The following is a 19,706-nucleotide window of genomic DNA, read 5'->3' on the forward strand; positions in this document are numbered from 1 at the left end:
ACATTAAAAGGTTCATCATCTACTTCCTCATGACATTGACGGTTTGAGTGGGTTCGCTTTTCACTAGCATTATTAGCAATAAGCAACACATTAGCAGCTAATAATTGCTTGGAGAGCAAAAAAATGGTGGTGACGTTTCTTCAATCGGGCGGATTTTCTTTCCGTGCCACGATACCAACTTAGAACACGTCGCGGGAGGGACTAGCTTTATAACTCATTTGTAAACATCAGATTTATCACGAGGTAAAAGCATCCCGGGTACCCCAATTTGCATGGAATGTGATGATTTAGTTCCAAACTTGTAAAATGCAACTCCATCATATCCCAATTTGCACCGGATGTAACGATTTGGTCCCCGGCCTATCATAGCATGACAAATGGCAGCCAGGTGGCTGGAACAGTGATCACCTGCACTTTTGCAAAAAAACACCCTGCCATTTTATCTAATCAACCCACGGTACATGGCACCTGAATTAATTCTGTCTCAATTCCTCCTTTGCACTACACGAATTCAGTTAACTATTCACATTACACCGCAGTACATGGCATCAGGTGAACGACATGGTTTCAACAGAAGCTTGCTACTAATTTATTTCAGAGTTTTTCTTTGTCCACGCCCTTATTATGTATTCTGTGTTCATCGCTCCATTCACTCATCTGAAAAGTGCACCGATGTTTTTCCTCCATCAAGAAAAAATAAACACCGCACGCAATACTACAATGGGGACAAGAGCCAAACTGACAGACATAGCCCGGCGACCGATTTCTGGCGAAGAAACACAATTAATCAAAGAAGCTAAACAGTTGTCCATCATCTTCTTGCGCAAGCTGAAGAGCTGGGGTGAGCCGCTCCGCCATGAAACTTTATAGAAACTTCGTCGGAATCGGGGATTTCTCCTGTGCTGCAAGTTGGTGGCCTGATCCGGCCGGAGGCACGGGTGCCACCAGCGTGACGGGAGCAAGCGACGGAGAGACGCGACTGATCTCTTGAAGAGCTTATCCGAAACCCGAAACAGGGGCGAGACGCAACCACACTCCAGAAACAGAAACAGAAACAAGAGCAGAGAGTTGTTGCGGCAAACAAATCATCCAAGGATGTATAAGCCTCCGGTCACGGGACACATCAGATGCATGTATGTGTGTCTCCAATTTGTCACTCATGTATTGATGTATATCCAGAACCAAAATCAAGGGCTATACACAGCGCGCAGAGAGGACAAGAGCTCACTCTATGTGCAGCAGCGAGGAGGAAGAGTCTCACTCTATGTACAGCCACTCTATCAACAGCTAATTGAGCAGGCCGTAATCGAATTGGGTCTTAAAACTCCAATCTACCGGCTTGATCCCCACCGATCTTCTATACAACGAACGGATTATTCGGGGAATTTCTTTCCTATGTACAGTTTGTGCAGTATGTACTAGTAGTATCTTCGCTATGGCATGTCGACGCTGTTGTTTTTTCATTGCAGGCAGCCGCCGGCCATGGACGTGGACATGGCGAAGAGCCGGCTGGCCCCGGCACGGAACCCGTCAACACGCTTTCTGTGCTGCAGCTGCTGCACCGAGAGAGACGGAGCCAGCGCCCTGCGTGCCCAGTGTCCGCTCCCCATGCGCTGCGCTAGCACGTTTACCATGCGCCTAGAGCAGCCGCCGCCGACGGGCGGCTGGGAGGCGGGCTTGGTGTTGCCGGCCGGGGCCTCTGCTCCTTGTGCAGGCTGCAACGGAACGAGCCCGGGTGGTTCCTCGGGGAGCACATGCAGGACCGACGGATCTTGGCGGCACCGCCCGAAGAGGAGGAGGGGGGAGACGAGACGCTGACGGATTTGACCGGCGAGCCGCCGGCGGAGAGCTTGACACGGGAGAGGAAGGCGGAGTGGTAGCTAGGAATGGGGCTCAAAAGGACACGGCCGCTGGGTCGGGGTTGCAGCCGCCGTCGCCATGATGAGAGATTGGCGAGGTGGAGCAGTTGGGAATCAGAGGAGAGGGGTGGCTTTGGTGGAAGCGGATCCTCTAACATCCTCAAGAGATGTCACGAAGCTACAGTAAAATGTATGTGTAAAGCTAAGAAGGGATGTCAGGATACTGTAGTAATTACTATGCGGATTTACTGTAGCATATACAAAAAAAATCAAAAAATAATTTTATTGCATCATAATTTATGTAATTTTTGTAAAGATATATAGTAGATTTGTAATTTGTAAATTAATTATAATCATTTTAGACTTAACCATATGGATGTGAAGAAGGGATGTCATGGTTACTGTAGCTTAGGTGACATCCCTTGAGGATGTTAGAGGATCCGGTTCCGGCTTTGGTATCCCAGTTGAGCTCCGGTGATTCGCTGCCGGTTTGAGTAACCAGAGATGCGAGTTGAGACAGAATTAATTCAAGTGACACGTACTGTGGGTTGATTAGATAAAATGGTAGGGTGTTTTTTGTGAAAGTGCGGGCAATGATCGGGCCAGCCACCTAGCTGTCACTTGTCGCGCTGTGATAGGCTGGGGACCAAATCATCGCATCAAGTGCAAGTTCAGATATGATAGAGTCGCATTTTGCAAGTTTGAGACTAAATCATCACATTCCATGCAAGTTAGAGTATTTGGGGTGCTTTTATCTCATTTATCACCACTGCTGCTAAAGCGTACCACGAACAGCCAGGCAAACAGCGCAGCACCCGGCCGGCACCTCCCGTCCCCGTGTGCATGTCCGCGAGCAGGAGAGGATAAATCTCACTTTGCGTGACCGTGAACAATTCCCTGAATATTCCCACCGGAGGCCGCAGTCCGCAGCAGCAACGTTTCACGGGTCCGGCCGCGCCGGCGCCCCATGGCTGAACCTGAACCGAACTGCTGCGCGCGAGACGCGCCGGAGCCCCGGCGGAGAGGCGGCCCGGATCCCGCCGGGCGGGCGGGCGGGGGCTCCATCCGTTTCACTCTCCACACCCTCGGCGTCTGATTAAAACGGCAAGCTGACTTTGGGAGCTCGGATCGGAAGCACCGGGGCGTGGGCGCGTGGCCCGCCATGCGCCAGCGCCAGCGCACGGCTTTCTACCTTATCATCAGCGCGTCCCTTTAAAATTCACCCTTGGTTACTGCTGCTACCAGCAGCATCGTCCCGAGGTAGAAGCAGAACGCAGCCCGTCGTCGTGCAGGACAAGCATCGTCTGCGCCTGGTCCCCGACTCCACCCGACCATCATTATCCGCCCGCACACACACTTGCTCGTAATGTAATGCCGATTTTTTTTTTACAAGGAGTCTCTAGTGTAGCCAGATGAAAACCATGTTTGACGCCACTTCAATTCAATGCCAGCTTATCCGGCGACCGTTTGCGCCGGATGAGTTTCGGCAAGTTGAAAAACGGAAGTGAAACTGACTGACTGGCTCGCCGGGTACACGCGACGCAAGTGGTGCTGCTGCGGCTCTGCGGCCGCGAAAGCAGCAGTGGCAGCGAGCCACATGGGCGCGAGCCCCACCGTAACAAACCACAGGAGGTCCCCCCTCTGCGGCCCCATCGCCTCCGCACGAGATCCTCCCCTCCCCCCCTCCTTCAGCAGCAGCTCAAGCGGCCAGCACGGCAAAACCCCAAACCCCGTTGGATTAAACGGGAGGCACCCGCGCCGGCATTTGCAGCCCGCGCCAATGCCGCCTCCCGCTCGCCGCCGCTCCCCCTCCGTCCCCGTGACCGCGGCCCTCCTCGCCGCCGCGCTCCTCGTCTTCGCCGCCGGCGCGGGCGCCGACGACGGTTCGTGCTCGTGCTCGTGCTCCCTCCCTGCCCGCCTCGCCTCCTCCGGGCCTCCCCGTGCCCATGGCTTCGTGTTGGCGGCCTCCTCCGGGCCTCCCCGTGCCCATGGCTTCGTGTTGGCGGCAGGTTCTGCTTGCTCGGGGAACGGGGATTCGTCGGGGGTTCTGGCTTACTCTCTCGCGCTGGTGGTATTTTATTAGTGCGCGCTTTTCTAGTGGGGCGTCGTCTGGTCTTTGTTTATGGCTCGCTGATTTGGTGTTCCCTCCGCTGTTGAGGGTGACCTAATGCTAGATTAATCCCGTCTCCTGTTCTTAGTAGTACCAGCATCTCCCATTGTTTAGCATTTCCTCTGCACTTCTTCTTCCGTTCACTGCCACATCTGCCGCATCTTTTCCCTGTCGTCGGCGCCTCGGCGGTGTATAAGCTCCGCCTATGGCTATGCACAGGCACAAATGCGGCATATTTCATTTAGTACTATTTGTTTCCCCTTCTCAAGTTGCTGTGCTATTCGTGCAAGCCAACCTCTTGCATATGGCGAGTTGGAAACTTGGTGTTTTGGGGGCCGTTTTTGGTTTGGTTATCTGAACTTTTGGTCAGCAAGCAAGTTTGTGTTGTGCATTTGGAAGCAACAGTCAAGCGCCTCTGCCGGCTGACTCCATTCCTCGTGGCGTCAGATTCTTCAGTTCTTCTTCTTCTGCTGCTGCTTCTGCTAATCGAGTGTTCTTATGCGTGTTTCCAGGGCGGACGCTGATGGAGATCAAGAAATCCTTCCACGACGCCGACAACGCGCTGGACGATTGGTCCGGCGACGGGGCGTCCCCGGGCTACTGCTCCTGGCGCGGCGTGCTCTGCGACAACGTCACCTTCCAAGTTGCAGCTCTGTAAGCACCTCTCTGTTGCGTGCGAAATCTTATTGCTCCATTGCTAGCTGCAGTGAGCGTTTACTGACGCCTGTTCATGTGTGCAACGGCAGCAACCTCTCAGGGTTCAACCTCGGCGGCGAGATCTCCCCGGCCATTGGGGATTTGAAGAGCGTCGTGTCAATGTATGATGTTACATTCTTTCCTGAAATTTAAATGCTTTTGTCTGTGTGATGAGTCCGTGTCACACTTTTTTCCTGATTGTTTGGTCATATGCAGTGATTTTCAGTCCAGTGGACTTTCCGGGCAGATCCCTGATGAGATTGGTGATTGCTCCTCGCTTAAAATGTTGTAAGTGGGCTTCAGTAGTACTGTGTTTCTTTCTCTTATTTTTTTACAGGTGTCGTATTCCTTCGGATCTGTACAAGTAATGCCTGTTTCAATTTTCTTTTTGATCAAGGAACCTGTCCTCCAACAATCTGGAAGGAGACATACCCTTTTCCATATCTAAGCTGAAGCACCTTGAAAACTTGTAAGGGTTGTTCTTCTTGCCGGAACTTGGTAAAAGCATGCGTTTCACTCATCATAATCCCTGCTGTTACTTGTATTTGTAGGATATTGAAGAATAATCAGTTGGTGGGGGTGATCCCGTCGACACTCTCTCAGCTTCCAAATTTGAAGATATTGTAAGTTAGTGCTGCTTAACTGATCTGTGATTTTATTGGGTTAGTTCTAATGTGATATGTGCCCTAGGGACTTAGCTCAGAACAAGCTAAGCGGTGAAATTCCAAGGTTAATATACTGGAGTGAGGTTCTTCAATACTTGTAAGTATTCATTCACTCTGTTTCCCAGTAATGAAGAAAAACATTATTTTGGTTTAGTACTTAAACTGTCTAGAATATTCAAGGGCCTAGCAAATGCTAATAAAACTTAATTTATGCAAGATTTAGGGTTTGGACAAAATGCTTGTGCTAAATACGATGATTGCTCAGACATAGTGTGCAGGGCTAGCAGACCAATATTTGTTTTTACATGCTTTGTTGTATGCATCTAAGTTTGTCATATATTCAAGGGGACTGCGAAGCAATAAATTAGAAGGAAGCCTCTCTCCAGATATGTGCCAATTGACTGGCTTGTGGTACTTGTGAGTGTATTGCTTTCCTCCGTTTATCACCACTGTAGCTGCTTGTGCCATTTATTCTGCTAACAATGCCGCTTTTGTTTGGTTCAGTGACGTGAAGAACAATAGCTTGATGGGCACAATACCAGATACCATTGGGAACTGTACGAGCTTTCAGGTCTTGTATGTACATTCGTTCTACTCCCTTTGAATAATGTTGTTCATTTTCTAGCTTTTAGAACACTCCTGATCTTCTTCTGTTTTAGGGATTTGTCTTACAATCATCTCACCGGAGAAATCCCATTCAACATTGGTTTCCTGCAAGTGGCTACATTGTATGTGGTAGTCATTTCACCAATAGAACTAGATGCTTAAGTTTTCTTACTAATACAAGTGATGACTTGAAATATTATTTGCTATTTGTGCTAGGTCTTTGCAAAGGAACAACTTCTCTGGCCCTATTCCAACAGTGATTGGCCTTATGCAGGCGCTTGCAGTGCTGTATGATAACATTCTTTTCTTGGTTTATGGTGACTGAGGAATTATATCAGCCCTTAAATGCAAAATTATGATTTTTTTGAAATGTTCTTTTATTTTGAAATTGATCCAGGGATCTGAGTCTTAACCAATTGTCTGGCCCAATACCATCTATACTTGGCAACTTGACATACACTGAAAAATTGTAAGCTTGCTACTTTTTTTATCTGTTTAATTAATAGTTGATCAAAGCTTTTACTTTCCACTAACTGATATTCTAGCCCTCTGCGAAATCTCTATGTTTTTTTTATCACAAGAAGTTACTGATACCACAATATCTTGTACTACTAGATACCTGCAAGGCAATAAGCTATCTGGGCCAATACCACCAGAGCTTGGTAATTTGTCGGCGCTTAATTATTTGTAAGCATGTAGCCTTTGTATTATTGCTTTTATTCTTCATAGTTAATTGATTAGTGTTCTATCCATTTGATATGCTACGATCGTTATCTCATTTCAGGGACCTCAATGACAATAAACTGACTGGGCTCATTCCACCTGAGCTTGGAAAACTCACAGCCTTGTATGACTTGTAAGTAAAATTCTGTTCATTTGTATTATATGTTTCTTATCAACAGTGCTAATTTGGTCGGTGGTCCATATCATTTGCTTCTTGCAGGAATCTTGCAAATAATGAACTTGAGGGAATGATACCTGATAATATAAGTTCATGCACAAGTCTTGTTAGCTTGTAAGTTTCACTTTTTCCCCCTGAAATTATTTAGCTATCTCTGATAGCTGGATACTTAACTTGTTTGCTATTGAAACAGCAATGCTTATGGCAATAAATTGAATGGGACCATCCCACGTTCATTGCACAAGCTTCAGAGCATGACTTATTTGTAAGTGGTTCCTAATTTTCCTAGTTTCTATTTTGTTTATTGGAGGTTGTTCTTTTTCTGGACTGCCATAATTACACTTCTAATAGTTATTCCTAATGACTTTTAGGAATTTGTCATCTAATTATCTTAATGGAGCAATTCCCACTGAGCTAGCAAGAATGATAAACTTAGACATACTGTAAGTTCTATCATTTAATTGCTATATCTCCTTCAGAAAGTTTTTAATGCCATCATGTGTTACATGAATATACTTTTAGGGATTTATCATGTAACAAGATCGCTGGTTCGATTCCTTCAGCAGTCGGCAGCTTAGAGCATCTTTTGAAACTGTAAATCCTATAACCTCTATTTTTTGCTTCTTGTTAAAATGCCTGTATCTTTTTCTGACAACATTACTTATTCATGTAGTAACTTGAGCAAGAATAATCTGGTGGGACACATTCCTGCTGAGTTTGCAAACTTGAGGAGCATCACGGAGATGTAAGCACCTTAACATCTCTATGTGCTTAAATCTGTATCCTTTAAGAGTAATATGGACACCTTTTGCTTTTGTTTCAGTGATTTGTCCTATAACCACATTAATGGTTTCATTCCTCGAGAGCTTGGAATGCTGCAAAATCTGATACTGTTGTAAGTACATGCAAGCTATGGGTTTTGCCATGCACCCATTAACATTGATAAACTAATATTGATTTCCCTGCCCAATTATTTGAGATTGATTTGTGTGATTGTTTTGTTGTTACAGAAAACTAGAAAGTAACAATATGACTGGGGATGTTTCTTCACTTACTAACTGCTTCAGTCTCAATGTCTTGTAAGTTAAGACCTGAAAAGCTATTCGAACTGTTTGCACATGTGTGGATTTCACTCATAGTGAGCTTTGCTGCAGAAATATATCATACAACAACCTGGCTGGCGTTGTACCTACAGACAACAACTTTTCACGGTTTTCACCTGACAGGTAGTATCATCTGGTATTAACCATACCTTCAAAAAGATTTGTTCTGGCTAAACCGTCATTTATAATCTGAACTTTCCTTTAGCTTCCTGGGTAATCCTGGACTATGTGGCTCCTGGCGTGGTTCTTCATGCCCTTCCTCCAGTCATGCAAAGAGATGTAAGTACAATGTTGTCTTTATTAAGTTGCTCTGGAACATAACCTCATCAGACCACTAACAAACATTCCAATACTCTTTCGTGCATTTTCACCGCAGTCTCTGTCTCAAGGGCTGTCATTCTTGGTATTGCTATTGGCGGGCTTGCAATCCTGTTGTTGATCCTAGCAGCTGCTTGTTGGCCACACAGTCCAGCCGTTTCCACAGATTTCTCTGTAAGCAAACAAGGTAATACATTTGCTTAAATCCCTGTATGTTGCTTTAACACATCAATTTCGATAGCTACTTGACAAGTGAAGTCTCGTCATGCTGGATCTTGCGAATGGTTGATGCCTGTCTCAAACAGTTGCCAGTCTGTTCAACTTGACAGATGCACTGTTTGTTTGTTTGATGGCTAATATGGTTTCAATGAGATAATGATGATAATTTTTTGTTACAGAGATTCATGCTGTGTTATCGAGCAATGTTCCTCCCAAGCTTGTGATCCTCCACATGAATATGGCCCTCCATGTATATGACGATATAATGAGGATGACAGAAAATTTGAGCGAGAAATACATAATTGGGTACGGGGCATCTAGTACAGTTTATAAATGTGTTCTGAAGAACTGCAAGCCAGTGGCAATCAAGAAGCTATATGCTCACTACCCGCAGAGTGTAAAGGAATTTGAGACTGAGCTCGAGACAATTGGAAGTATCAAACACCGGAATCTTGTCAGCCTTCAGGCTTACTCGCTATCACCTGCTGGGAATCTTCTCTTCTACGAGTATATGGAAAGTGGCAGCCTCTGGGACGTTTTACATGGTAAGTGGACATACCAGGCAAAATGCATGTGGGGCACAGTTTCACTTCATCGTGCTCAGTATTTAGAACCTTTTCCTTTCTACCCTCCATACGGTTATCTGTCAGCAAACATGTGCTGGCCACTTTCTTATTAAGATGGACTGATTACTATTTCTATTCTCTTGATTGGAATGTCTGCAAGGCATACATATAGTTTGAGAATTTTCCACAACCATATGCTAATCTGCAAGTCTTTGTTTATCTCAGCACCTTCGTCCAAGAAGACAAAACTGGACTGGGAGGCTAGACTCCAGATTGCTCTTGGCACTGCCCAAGGGCTGGCTTATCTTCACCATGACTGCAGCCCGCGAATAATTCACAGGGATGTAAAATCGAAGAATATCCTCCTGGACAAGGACTATGTGGCGCATCTTGCTGACTTTGGCATTGCCAAGAGCGTGTGCATCTCCAAGACCCACACATCAACCTATGTGATGGGCACAATTGGCTACATTGACCCTGAGTATGCGCGGACATCCCGCCTGAACGAGAAATCTGATGTGTACAGCTACGGCGTCGTCTTGCTCGAGCTGCTGACTGGGAAGAAGCCAGTTGACAATGAGTGCAACCTCCATCACCTGGTAACTAATTTTCCACTTGCTTGTTCGTTGCCTTCACTCCCTTCTGATTCTGAGGCTCAATAAGTTCACAGTCATGGGCATTAGGTTCGTGTTCCTTGAAGGGGAGGCAACATGAAAGCTATCATGTGATGGGGGGTTAGATCTATCTGCACTGTGGTGGGTGCGATTCATTGTATGGCTGGTGAAAGCTCTATTATCACTGGCAGCTTGTGCAGTGTCCTGCAAAGCCTGCCATGTTTGTCCCCTGCCTTCAATCATATGGCTGAAAATTCAGCAGGAAGCACACCACTGTCAAAAACTGTAGCTATCTAGTACTTCCTCTGTAAACTAATATAAGAGCGTTTAGATCGCTAAATTAGTAATCTAAATGCTCTTATATTAGTTTACGGAGGGAGTAGTAACTACTAGTACCTTCTGCTTTGATTACTAATATGCTGGTAATTTGGCTTGAGCATTTTACTTTCCCCTACTCTGTCAAAATTAGCTTGTTTGGAGTAAGATGCCCATGTTGTGTAGGGAACAATGCAGCTGTGCATAGTTAGTTTTAACTGTTGAACTTCCCTGTCCTGCACCAATGTCGGTTGTGCTCATTGGTTGCTCCCCTTGCAGATCCTATCCAAAGCCGCGGACAACACAGTGATGGAGATGGTCGACCCAGACATCACCGCCACATGCAAGGATCTCGGCGAGGTCAAGAGGATGTTCCAGCTGGCGCTCCTCTGCAGCAAGCGGCAGCCATCGGACCGACCGACGATGCACGACGTCGTGCACGTCCTCAGCTGCCTGGTCTGCCCAGAAGCACCCCCGAAGCCGGCGCAGCCACCGGCGTCGCCCCAGTCGTCCACGGCCCCGAGCTACGTGAACGAGTACGTCAGCCTGAGAAGTGGCAGCGCCCTCTCCTGCGCCAACTCGTCGAGCGCGTCCGACGCGGAGCTCTTCCTCAAGTTCGGCGAGGCGATATCGCAGAACACAGAGTAGACTGACCTGAGCTGCCAGGGTAGCATTTCCGCTAACTATTTTCGTCAAAAATAGCAGAGGGGGACACTGGGTTTGGGGATGTGTTCGATTCGATTCACTGTAAATATGCTGCTGCTCATTCTGGTTTCATCAGTCAGTTATCTCTTCTTTTCGCCTTCCCTTTTGCGACCTCCGTTGGGCTGGGATCATGATACGAACTGTGCTGAAACAGAAAGGAAGCTGGTGTTTTGCTGGAGACGGGTGCAACCGGGCACAGGCAATGCTGCTTTTACGGTGCCACCGGCCTGTTCGCTCAGTTGGGACGACACATTTACTGTGCCAGTGGCATTCTGTTGTTGTATGAACAGCCTCCACCAATCGAGATCCTGCTGGGTAGAAGTTCTGATGGTGCTTCTGCACTCTGCCCAGATCGCCGGCGTTGCGCGCACGCCAGGTAATGCCACTGTGATTGATTCACTGATTACTGCTAGCTAAGTGGCCACGGCATGGCCGTTAGATGGTAGTGCCGAGGAATTCCTACTTTTTTCTGTCATTCTGTGCGAGCGATGATTGATACATGCATGGGGCCAGAGCTTATCTCTCTGCCAGCCTCCCACGCAAGTCGACTGTCTAGTTCAGCTCATGACCTGCCGGCGCAGAAGAGAGTAATGCGCTGCGAATCAGATGCCATTGCTACTAGTGTGGGGAGCACGCACTGGGCCTGCAGCGTTGCGTATCTCACAGCCAATCATCCCTCAAAAAAAATATATGAAAAACTCACAACCAATCGATTTTGATCTGGAGCAACGGAGATCTAATGGGAGTCCGATACAATCAGCGGGATCAAAAACTGAGGCAACCCAGATAAGAAAAAACCGAGGCAACCCTCAGCGCCAAGGTTCAGGAATCAGGATCCTTCCTCACCGGCAGCGTTCCAGACAGTGACACGCCGAGAAAACACACATTGGATGGTTGTTTCTACTTCCATTCAAACCAACACCTTGGAAGCAGCAAAAGACTTTGTTCCTATTTTGCCAGATGATCCAACACCCCCAGTGTCTGCTACATACGAGTACGACCGTTTCACGTCCGCCTCCAACCAAACTTTGCAACTCAACCAACCACACAGTTCAGAACCTTCAGTTACCACTAATCACATGAAGAAGGCCCCATGTTTTCACGGATGAAGCTAGACGCCCGATTGCCCCTCCGTCGAGGGCTCCCTCTTCTTGTCCGGACAGAAGACGAAGAACGCAATGGCACCTGGAATGAGGACGTAGGACAATCTCTTGTGGAACTGCTGGCTACGCTCCAAGCTGCAGGTTAAGAGGAGACCACGCATACATGCGGGCATATGTATCGTGCATGAACAACGAGGAGTTCCTCCTGCTCTTTTCTCACAGCAACCTTCTCCCGGTGCATCCTATTTCTACAGAGTATCGTTGGTGCTCAGGCCAAACTACTAGAGTGCTATGAGCACACTAGGCAACAAGGAGCTCTGGACGAGAGAGGGAGACTGGGTGTTCAGCGTGCTGAAGCAATTCTTTAGATGAATATATCAATAGTGCTGAGCTCATTTCCAAATGGTGAGAATCGGCTCCTTAAATAGGAGTTCCCGAACCGACTTGAGCTAGGATATTTACTAGCTGACAGGGGGTGGCCAGCAGGCCAGGGCCTACCCCATGGTCATGATTTCCTTTGTATCATGCTTATGAACAATGATATTTGTATTATTTTTCACCTTACCCGCCCCCCTTAACATCAATATTTTAGGCAATCTTTTACTTGAATATATCAATAGTGGTGAGCTCATTTACATATGAAGAGGACCAGCTCCTTAAATAGATCTCAACCGAATTGAGCTAGGATATTTACTAGCTGTTTTCGAGAAAAGGTGGATTTTATTACTCAAAAAAATAAAGCATCAAGAGGATACAACCATAATGATCACACATCCGGCCTCTACATAGTTAGGATGCACACAGCCAACATCAACACACACACACACAAAAACGCCGGCAAATAGCAAAGTCATACAAGACCAAAGGCATGCCTAAGCGATGAAAAAAAACCCTGAAGCGATGAAATTCGTGATCGACAAAACTAACTTAGGAAATTTCTAAAGTCAACCCTCAAACCGGCCAAAACAGTTCGGACCGTGCGGTCCGGACGTGTTTTGCCATCGAACGCGGTCCTGTATCGATCTGCCGATCGGTCCGGATGTACTTTTTCCCGTAAACCGGAAACAAAGTGGAGGGCTTTGCTGGTGTCTACACTGAAAAATTGTGTAAAACTTCCATGTTGAACATAAGATGCCCATGTTGTGTAGGGAACAATGCAGCTGTGCATATTTAGTTTTATACAAGTCTTAGAGTGGTTGGGCTTTTTTAGAACCGTTCGTTGATGTCGATCTAACAGCAGACAAATACGAAGTACTGGGTAGTACTCCGATGAAAGTACGCGAAAGTACTAAAACGAGTGGGGCCGGTACTCGTGACAAGGTGGGGACGCGTTTTAATCTAGGGGCAGTTTAGTCCTAGGAAAATTTGCACGCGCCGCCCCTCTCGTCGAATGAATAACCGCCGCCATGGTGCTATACATTCCACAATTACTCATCGGCGGCCATCTCCTCCCTCTCCTCCATGTCCACCGCAGTCATCTCCTCCTTCTTGCCGCTGCAACTTCGCTCCACTCAGGCAACCACCCCACCCACCCCACCCCCTCTTCCACGGCAGATCAAGCTGATGGCCGGCGGCGAGAACACCGACTTGGTGCAGATCGCCGGCGGCGACCAGGTCAAGTTGGCCAGGTTGAGGGAGATCCGTTCTTGGTTTGACAACACAAGGCAGATGAGCTGGACGGCAATGGCCACTCTCAAGAATTTGACGAAGAAGGAGAGGGCAAAGCTTTTCCCCCAGCCCGCGCAACCGATTCAGAAGATCGAGATCCTCCTCTGGGCGATGGAGCAGGCCAATTCGTCCAGCGAGTGGACCAGGCGGAGGTGGTGGGCATTCAGATCCAGGGTAGAGCATCCACTGGATCAGGAACCCACCGTGCACGAGGTGCCGTTGCAGATTGTGCAGCCTCCAACCGAGTCACCGGAGACTTCGAAGCGCAAGATGAGGAGGACAATGGTCGCGACCTCGCTTCCCCGCCGTTCTCCACGCTTCCCTCGCCGCTCTCCTCGTCTGAACAGCGGCGGTAGCTATGTTTAGAGTAAGCTTCCCCACTCCTCATCTTTCTACTGCTCGTGCTTACATCGTGGTGATACTGATCATAATAGTTCAGAGAGGGAATGCTAGATGGCATTTTAATCTCAATGAATTGCATGAACATTTGAGCACATGGATTTGGAGGATGGATTATGATGTATGTGAACCCTAGACATCATATGAACCCTAGGAAAAATTAGTAATGTTGTAGTGGTAGACACTGAAATATTTCGGTACACACCGGTAGGCACTGAAATATTTTGGAACTGCCCTAGGCAAAATTTGTAATGTTGTAGTGGTGGACACTGAAATATTTCGGTACACACCGGTAGGCATTGAAATATTTTGGTACTGCCCTAGGCAAAATTTGTAATGTTGTAGTGGTAGACACTGAAATATTTCGGTACACACCGGTAGGCACTGAAATACTTCGTTACTACAATTTCAGTACACACCGATGCACACTGAATTATTTCACCACTGCAGTTTCAGTACACACCGGTACACACTGAAATATTTCAGTACTGCAAATTCTATACAAAGTTGGCATTTTTTCATTTATGTGTGAATTAATCCATGCATCATATGGCCTAACTTTGTACATGAGTTTGGGTCAATTTCATGTCTATTTATTGTTAAAATTATTGTCATGCCATGAAACACAAGACAAGTCACTGACCCAAGCTTGCAAAGATGCCATATCAATGTTGCTGATATGAAATATGCATGTTTTCACCTAGTCTTGTGTCTGAATTAAAACTGACCATTTTTTCTTGATGGTATCCATGGATCTAGAACTCCTATGAATTTGCTCATGTTGGATGTTTTGTTCTCCATCATTTGTACTAGCATTCCGTGCGATTAGTTGCCATGACAAGACCCCTGGCATATTTATTTTCTTGCCTCCAACATCACATGTGTGTTTTGCAGGAAAAAACCTGGAGTTCACCAGGCTGGCTGAAGTTGTGAGGCTGGGAGGCTGATGGTGCTGCTACTGGCTGATCCTTCTTCTTTCAGTTTTTGTTCGTCATTTCTCAAGCCATTGGACCAGGGCTACTTCCCTATGTGCTGTTAATGTATTAATAGTTCCTTCGAATTTGTAGTATTAGTTAGTTTGAATGTGGAAGTACCTTAATTTTTAGGAACGAAATGTTGCTATGTATGACCAAGGGTTTCATACCTTAATCTTTGGATAATTAATTATGTGAACTGTTGGATGTGGCGCATAACGAAACGCCTCTACCATTGATACTAGTTCAACATGTCGGTCCAATTAGAGACCAGCCACTACCATATAGAACAGTTAGCATTTCATACTACAACCTGACACGTACAAAACATCACACAGTGGAAGCACATCCCTAAGCACCTTGCATTGTACAAGGTCTTAGAGACAAGCCTCTACCATATATAACAGTTACCATGTCACACTACAGCCTATAAAACATCACACAGTGGAATAATCATAGCTAGTAGAGCATTAGGTACCAGTTAATAATAGTTGCAATCCATCACAAGCAATAGTACCTAGATATGAGTAGATATAGGTACGGTAATACACGACAAGTACTCGCAAATAAGAGCTAACATAACAAGTTCATTTCAGATTGATACATGGCCCACCGCAGTTCTAAATGAGGTGGATGGTGATCATCATCCTCAAGTCATGGCGACGGGTGTTCGCAACAGTGAGTAGGATGGCCTGTCCTACCCGAAGATTCTTGGCACGAAGGAACTTCTTCCACCCTGCACTGCTCAAGACAGTGCGACCGTCCGTGTCCACTGCATAGGCACAACTGGTGATGGAGCCCGTTCTGGTAAGGCGTAGTCCAGCAGCCATGCCTTCTTCGTCCGGGTCGATGCCACAGCTATCAAGTAACCTCTTAGGTAATTTCTGAAAACAGTTGACATGATCATATACATTAGTGGAAATAGCAAAACAGTTGACATGATATATGATCATGTCACGTGCAATTATCAACAAAGCATACACTTCAAGACACATATATCATTGGATTCAACACTGAGCATATATATCATCACATCAGTACACTATACGCCAAGCATCAAATTACTACAGTAATTAGGCATATCATTAGATTACTGCGTACACTAAGCATATCATCGCATATTACTACACTACATGCATGTCATAAAATTCTTCACTAAATGAATTCTAAACTAGGCCTCTCATCACAGTACTACAACATGCATATCATATGAACTACTACACTAACTAAGCATGTATATCATGTAATTACCACACTAAGTAACATACCATGATATGCCGTTTAACATTCGTCCTTGTGAGGCGGGTCACGAATGGCTTCCCTAGGTAGTCTTCACGTAGCGGAAGCATGTCCCAGAGGTTGCCGATTTCCTCGTCGCCCAGTCTGAGTCCTTGGGCATACAGGTATTCAACAAGTGGGTTCTCATCATCATCAGAATCGTCATCATCTGAATCAGCACCATCTTCCTCCTCATGAACTTCATCCTCACTATCCGGAATCAAATTTAGATAGATAACAGAAATCCTGGGCCTATCTTTTCTGAAGGAGAAGCTGATCAATTCACCCCCACTAAGACGCATGCGGGCGATGAAACGATCCCAATCATCTCCTCCTATCTGGGTTATCTTTCGCCCCTTCTCGACCTGCATAGTGTATGGGCCCCCAAGAGCATCGAAGGTCACGGTGTCTGCGACGAGCTCATTGAATGCCAATCTCACATTGCATGGTACGATCTATGTAAGATAAAAACGAATAACAGACACAATACATTAGTGGAAATAGCAAAAAAACAAAAAGAATGTACTGTCAGAAGGTTCATATAAATTGTTACCGCTGCAAAAACAAAAGAAGGCTGGAAGTAGATGCCGAACAGCGTGGCAGTAGAAAGGCTGGTCCGGCACCGTGAGTTGCAGCGTCCACATTAATGAAAGGCTGGTTTGTCTTGTTAACTAGATGAGCATAAGTTTCACAAGAGATACATTAATGAAAGAAGTGGGGTAATGAACCCAAATACAAGAAAATGTTCATGGCAGGGATACATTAATAAAAAAGTGGGTTAAACAATGGATATATGGCAGGATTCTCCATGGGCTTCCCAAGGACAGTGACAAAATGCTGCAGTTCCTGATTCATTTTAGTTTATGTAGATGAATTAATTTGCACACATGTTCATATATGATTAGTTTGCACACATGTTCATAGATGATCCATTTGCAAATTCTATACAGCTTTCCATTTTGCAAAGGAAGTGATCGCTCCCTTAATAATTATGGGCTGACAGTACATATCCACTGGATACCAAAAAATCAAAACATTTCATGAAGTATAATGAAGCCATTTTTCTGATTCCAATAAGAATTACACCTGTAACAAGTATCAAATATCATTAAACCAAGCCACTTCATGAAGTCTTTCATGTGTTAATTATGTACTACTTGTGCACTAATCTATAAATGCAACTATTCCACCGTCCATATTTATGCATGTCAGTTTCTTTGGCTCAATTATGTATGTGCACATACGCCTTGTTTCTAGCAAATAGATAGTTGCCATGTTACACATGTGTACTTTCAAAACATTGTAATTAAAGTCAATGCACCATAATAGATTAGCTGAGTTCTTCTATGTGTACTAATTCACTAATTCACAGGAGGATGACGACGACGTGGACTACAGCATGGACAGCAGGCACAGCAAGAGCCGGTACACCCTGAGGCATCTGATTGCTGGGAAGATCAAGTACCGTTTCTTTGGCAAGATTGGGTGCCCTTTCTGTTGCAAGGTGATCGGTGGCGGCATAGATGGCATGATCCAGCATGCCTTCAGCACTGGCAATGGACATGGTAAGAAGCATGAAGCCAGTACTCTGGCTAAACATGCTGCCTACGCACGCTTCCTCGAGATTGTCAAAGTCAATGAGCCCTGCAACATGCATTGAAGAAGGGAGAGAAGTGATGTGCTGCTAGAATGCTGCTGCTGCCCCAGGACCGCCGTGTCCTGTTATGTTATGTATGTTTGTTTGTTGTTGGAGTCTAAAACTGATGTCCTATGGTGTGTCTGAACCTATGCTGAGCGGTGGTTGATCTGCCGTTTATGTTAAGAGTTTGCTGCTACTCTGGTTTAGTGTTCCTAGTTGTTAATACTATTTTGGTGATGCATGTTTAAGCCTTGTACAATGCTAGATGCTTAGGGTGGTGCTTAGAAAAATAAACAGGGTATTTCTGAAGCACTAGTGCCTATTTCTACAGGAGAGACGCCTAGTTATGCGTCTACCCTGTACAAATAAGCACATGTGCTTAAGAAAAGCCTGGTTTATTTCTATAAGCAACTCCCCTAAGCACCTTGCATTGTACAAGGCCTTAGCAACTCAAGTATCGTACGGTGGTCTATGTTATGGTTGCTGTGTTATTCTGCCGTACGGTGATGCATGCTAGGAACTCTCATAATATGACTATGGTAGTTATAGCTTGGCATGACTATGTTTAGTGTATAACTCAGCATGTTCATGCCATATCTATGAGCAATTACAACTGAACTATGCATTAATTTTTGACAAAATTAAAGCATGCAAATGATTGCCGATTCCACCTATTGCCAAATCAAGCTTTGTACTGATGATGCATTAGATATTGCAATAAGTAGAGGATGCTCATGATTGCCAAAAGTACCTATTTCCACTTTCTGATAAGAACTAAACGTGTATCAAATGATGCTAAAAGTAGAGCATGAGCATGAGAATGTATCAATGCATTAGATATTGCAATAAGTAGAGGATGCTCATGATTGCCAAAAGTACCTATTTCCACTTTCTGATAAGAACAAAACGTGTATCAAATGATGCTAGAAGTAGAGCATGAGCATGAGCATGTATGAATTGATGATCAATTGATGCTACCTATTTGTGTTTGAATGGGCTCAATAAAGCTGGTGCTGGTTTATGCTCTCTGCGTGACCGTGATGGTAACGAAGACACTTGGTTGGCTATGGTCTTGCTGTCAAATTTAAGTTTCAGTTCTTTAAGACTCTTTGTTTTTGCTGCTTGCTCGTGATCAACTAGCTTTCTCGGGCGTCCACGTGCTCTCTTCCTTTTGGGGGAGTTGGGTGCACCATTTTTGGGGGAGTTGGCTGCACCGGTATCCTTCTGGGAGTTGGATGTGTCAGGTTCGTTGGAACCATCGGGATTGTTGACTAATTGTACGTCCTCTTCTGAAGCATCAGGTAGAACTGCTTGCCGGGCATCGTACACATCCTTCTGTATAAGAGAGAGTGCTGCGTTAGTTCTAATCATGAGAATTATGAAATAAATGATATATTCTTCATGTAGCGCTAACCGTTACGGGGAACTTATATGATTCGAGACGAAGCGCATTGCAATTTGAATGCAGTAAGGCTGTACATATTTTCCACCTGAAAATATCTATCCTTGCCTATATTGGATAACCGACACTGACGTCAGCATAGCTTTCAAGCTAAACAAAGTACAAATTTAAATTAGGCATTCCATTACCTGGTTCAAAATATCGGTCATTTCATCCCCGTTCCATGACAACATGTACTGCAATGTCCAAACCGCACAGGAAGTCCTGCGATGTTTAGTTAAAGATCAGTAATCTTATTCGTGTACGCAAATAATAATTTATGAGGCCATGCGTACCCATCGGTCTGTTGTGGTATGTTCTCATAGAGTTTTTTGGTCCATTTGGCAAAATTGATGTTATTAGCTGGTGATATCAACCCTTTCTTGACAGCTTCGTCAATGCAGAACTGAATTGAGTCCACCTAGGGTACGACGAGTTATACATAGGGTTACGGTACTTTGGGAGCTCATGTTCCATGCGGATCAAAAGAGGTAGCAAGAGAACACTTACAAGAGAATCTTCCTTGG

The 19,706-nt window shown here is 45.6% G+C and overlaps 1 protein-coding gene and 1 pseudogene across 1 annotated transcript; one reads left to right on the plus strand and one right to left on the minus strand.

The window, feature by feature from the left end:
- Positions 1–1,149: 1,149 nt before the first annotated feature.
- LOC125512675 lies at positions 1,150–2,027 on the minus strand (annotated as a pseudogene).
- Positions 2,028–3,441: 1,414 nt separating this feature from the next.
- On the plus strand, positions 3,442–10,771 carry LOC125514898 (LRR receptor-like serine/threonine-protein kinase ER2). The gene is made up of 27 exons (XM_048680271.1): positions 3,442–3,742; positions 4,482–4,623; positions 4,716–4,787; positions 4,882–4,953; positions 5,063–5,134; positions 5,217–5,288; positions 5,356–5,427; positions 5,676–5,747; positions 5,835–5,906; positions 5,990–6,058; positions 6,153–6,224; positions 6,334–6,405; positions 6,552–6,623; positions 6,721–6,792; positions 6,880–6,951; positions 7,031–7,102; positions 7,209–7,280; positions 7,360–7,431; positions 7,511–7,582; positions 7,661–7,732; positions 7,848–7,916; positions 7,992–8,063; positions 8,146–8,219; positions 8,317–8,445; positions 8,657–9,022; positions 9,269–9,642; positions 10,252–10,771. Exons 1-27 carry the CDS (start codon positions 3,457–3,459, stop codon positions 10,618–10,620), a joined length of 3,174 nt encoding a protein of 1,057 aa, XP_048536228.1. The 5' UTR covers positions 3,442–3,456; the 3' UTR covers positions 10,621–10,771.
- The last annotated feature ends 8,935 nt before the right edge of the window (positions 10,772–19,706 follow it).

The sequence above is a fragment of the Triticum urartu genome, chromosome 6 (genome assembly GCF_003073215.2).
Source record: "Triticum urartu cultivar G1812 chromosome 6, Tu2.1, whole genome shotgun sequence".
NCBI lineage: Eukaryota > Viridiplantae > Streptophyta > Magnoliopsida > Poales > Poaceae > Triticum > Triticum urartu.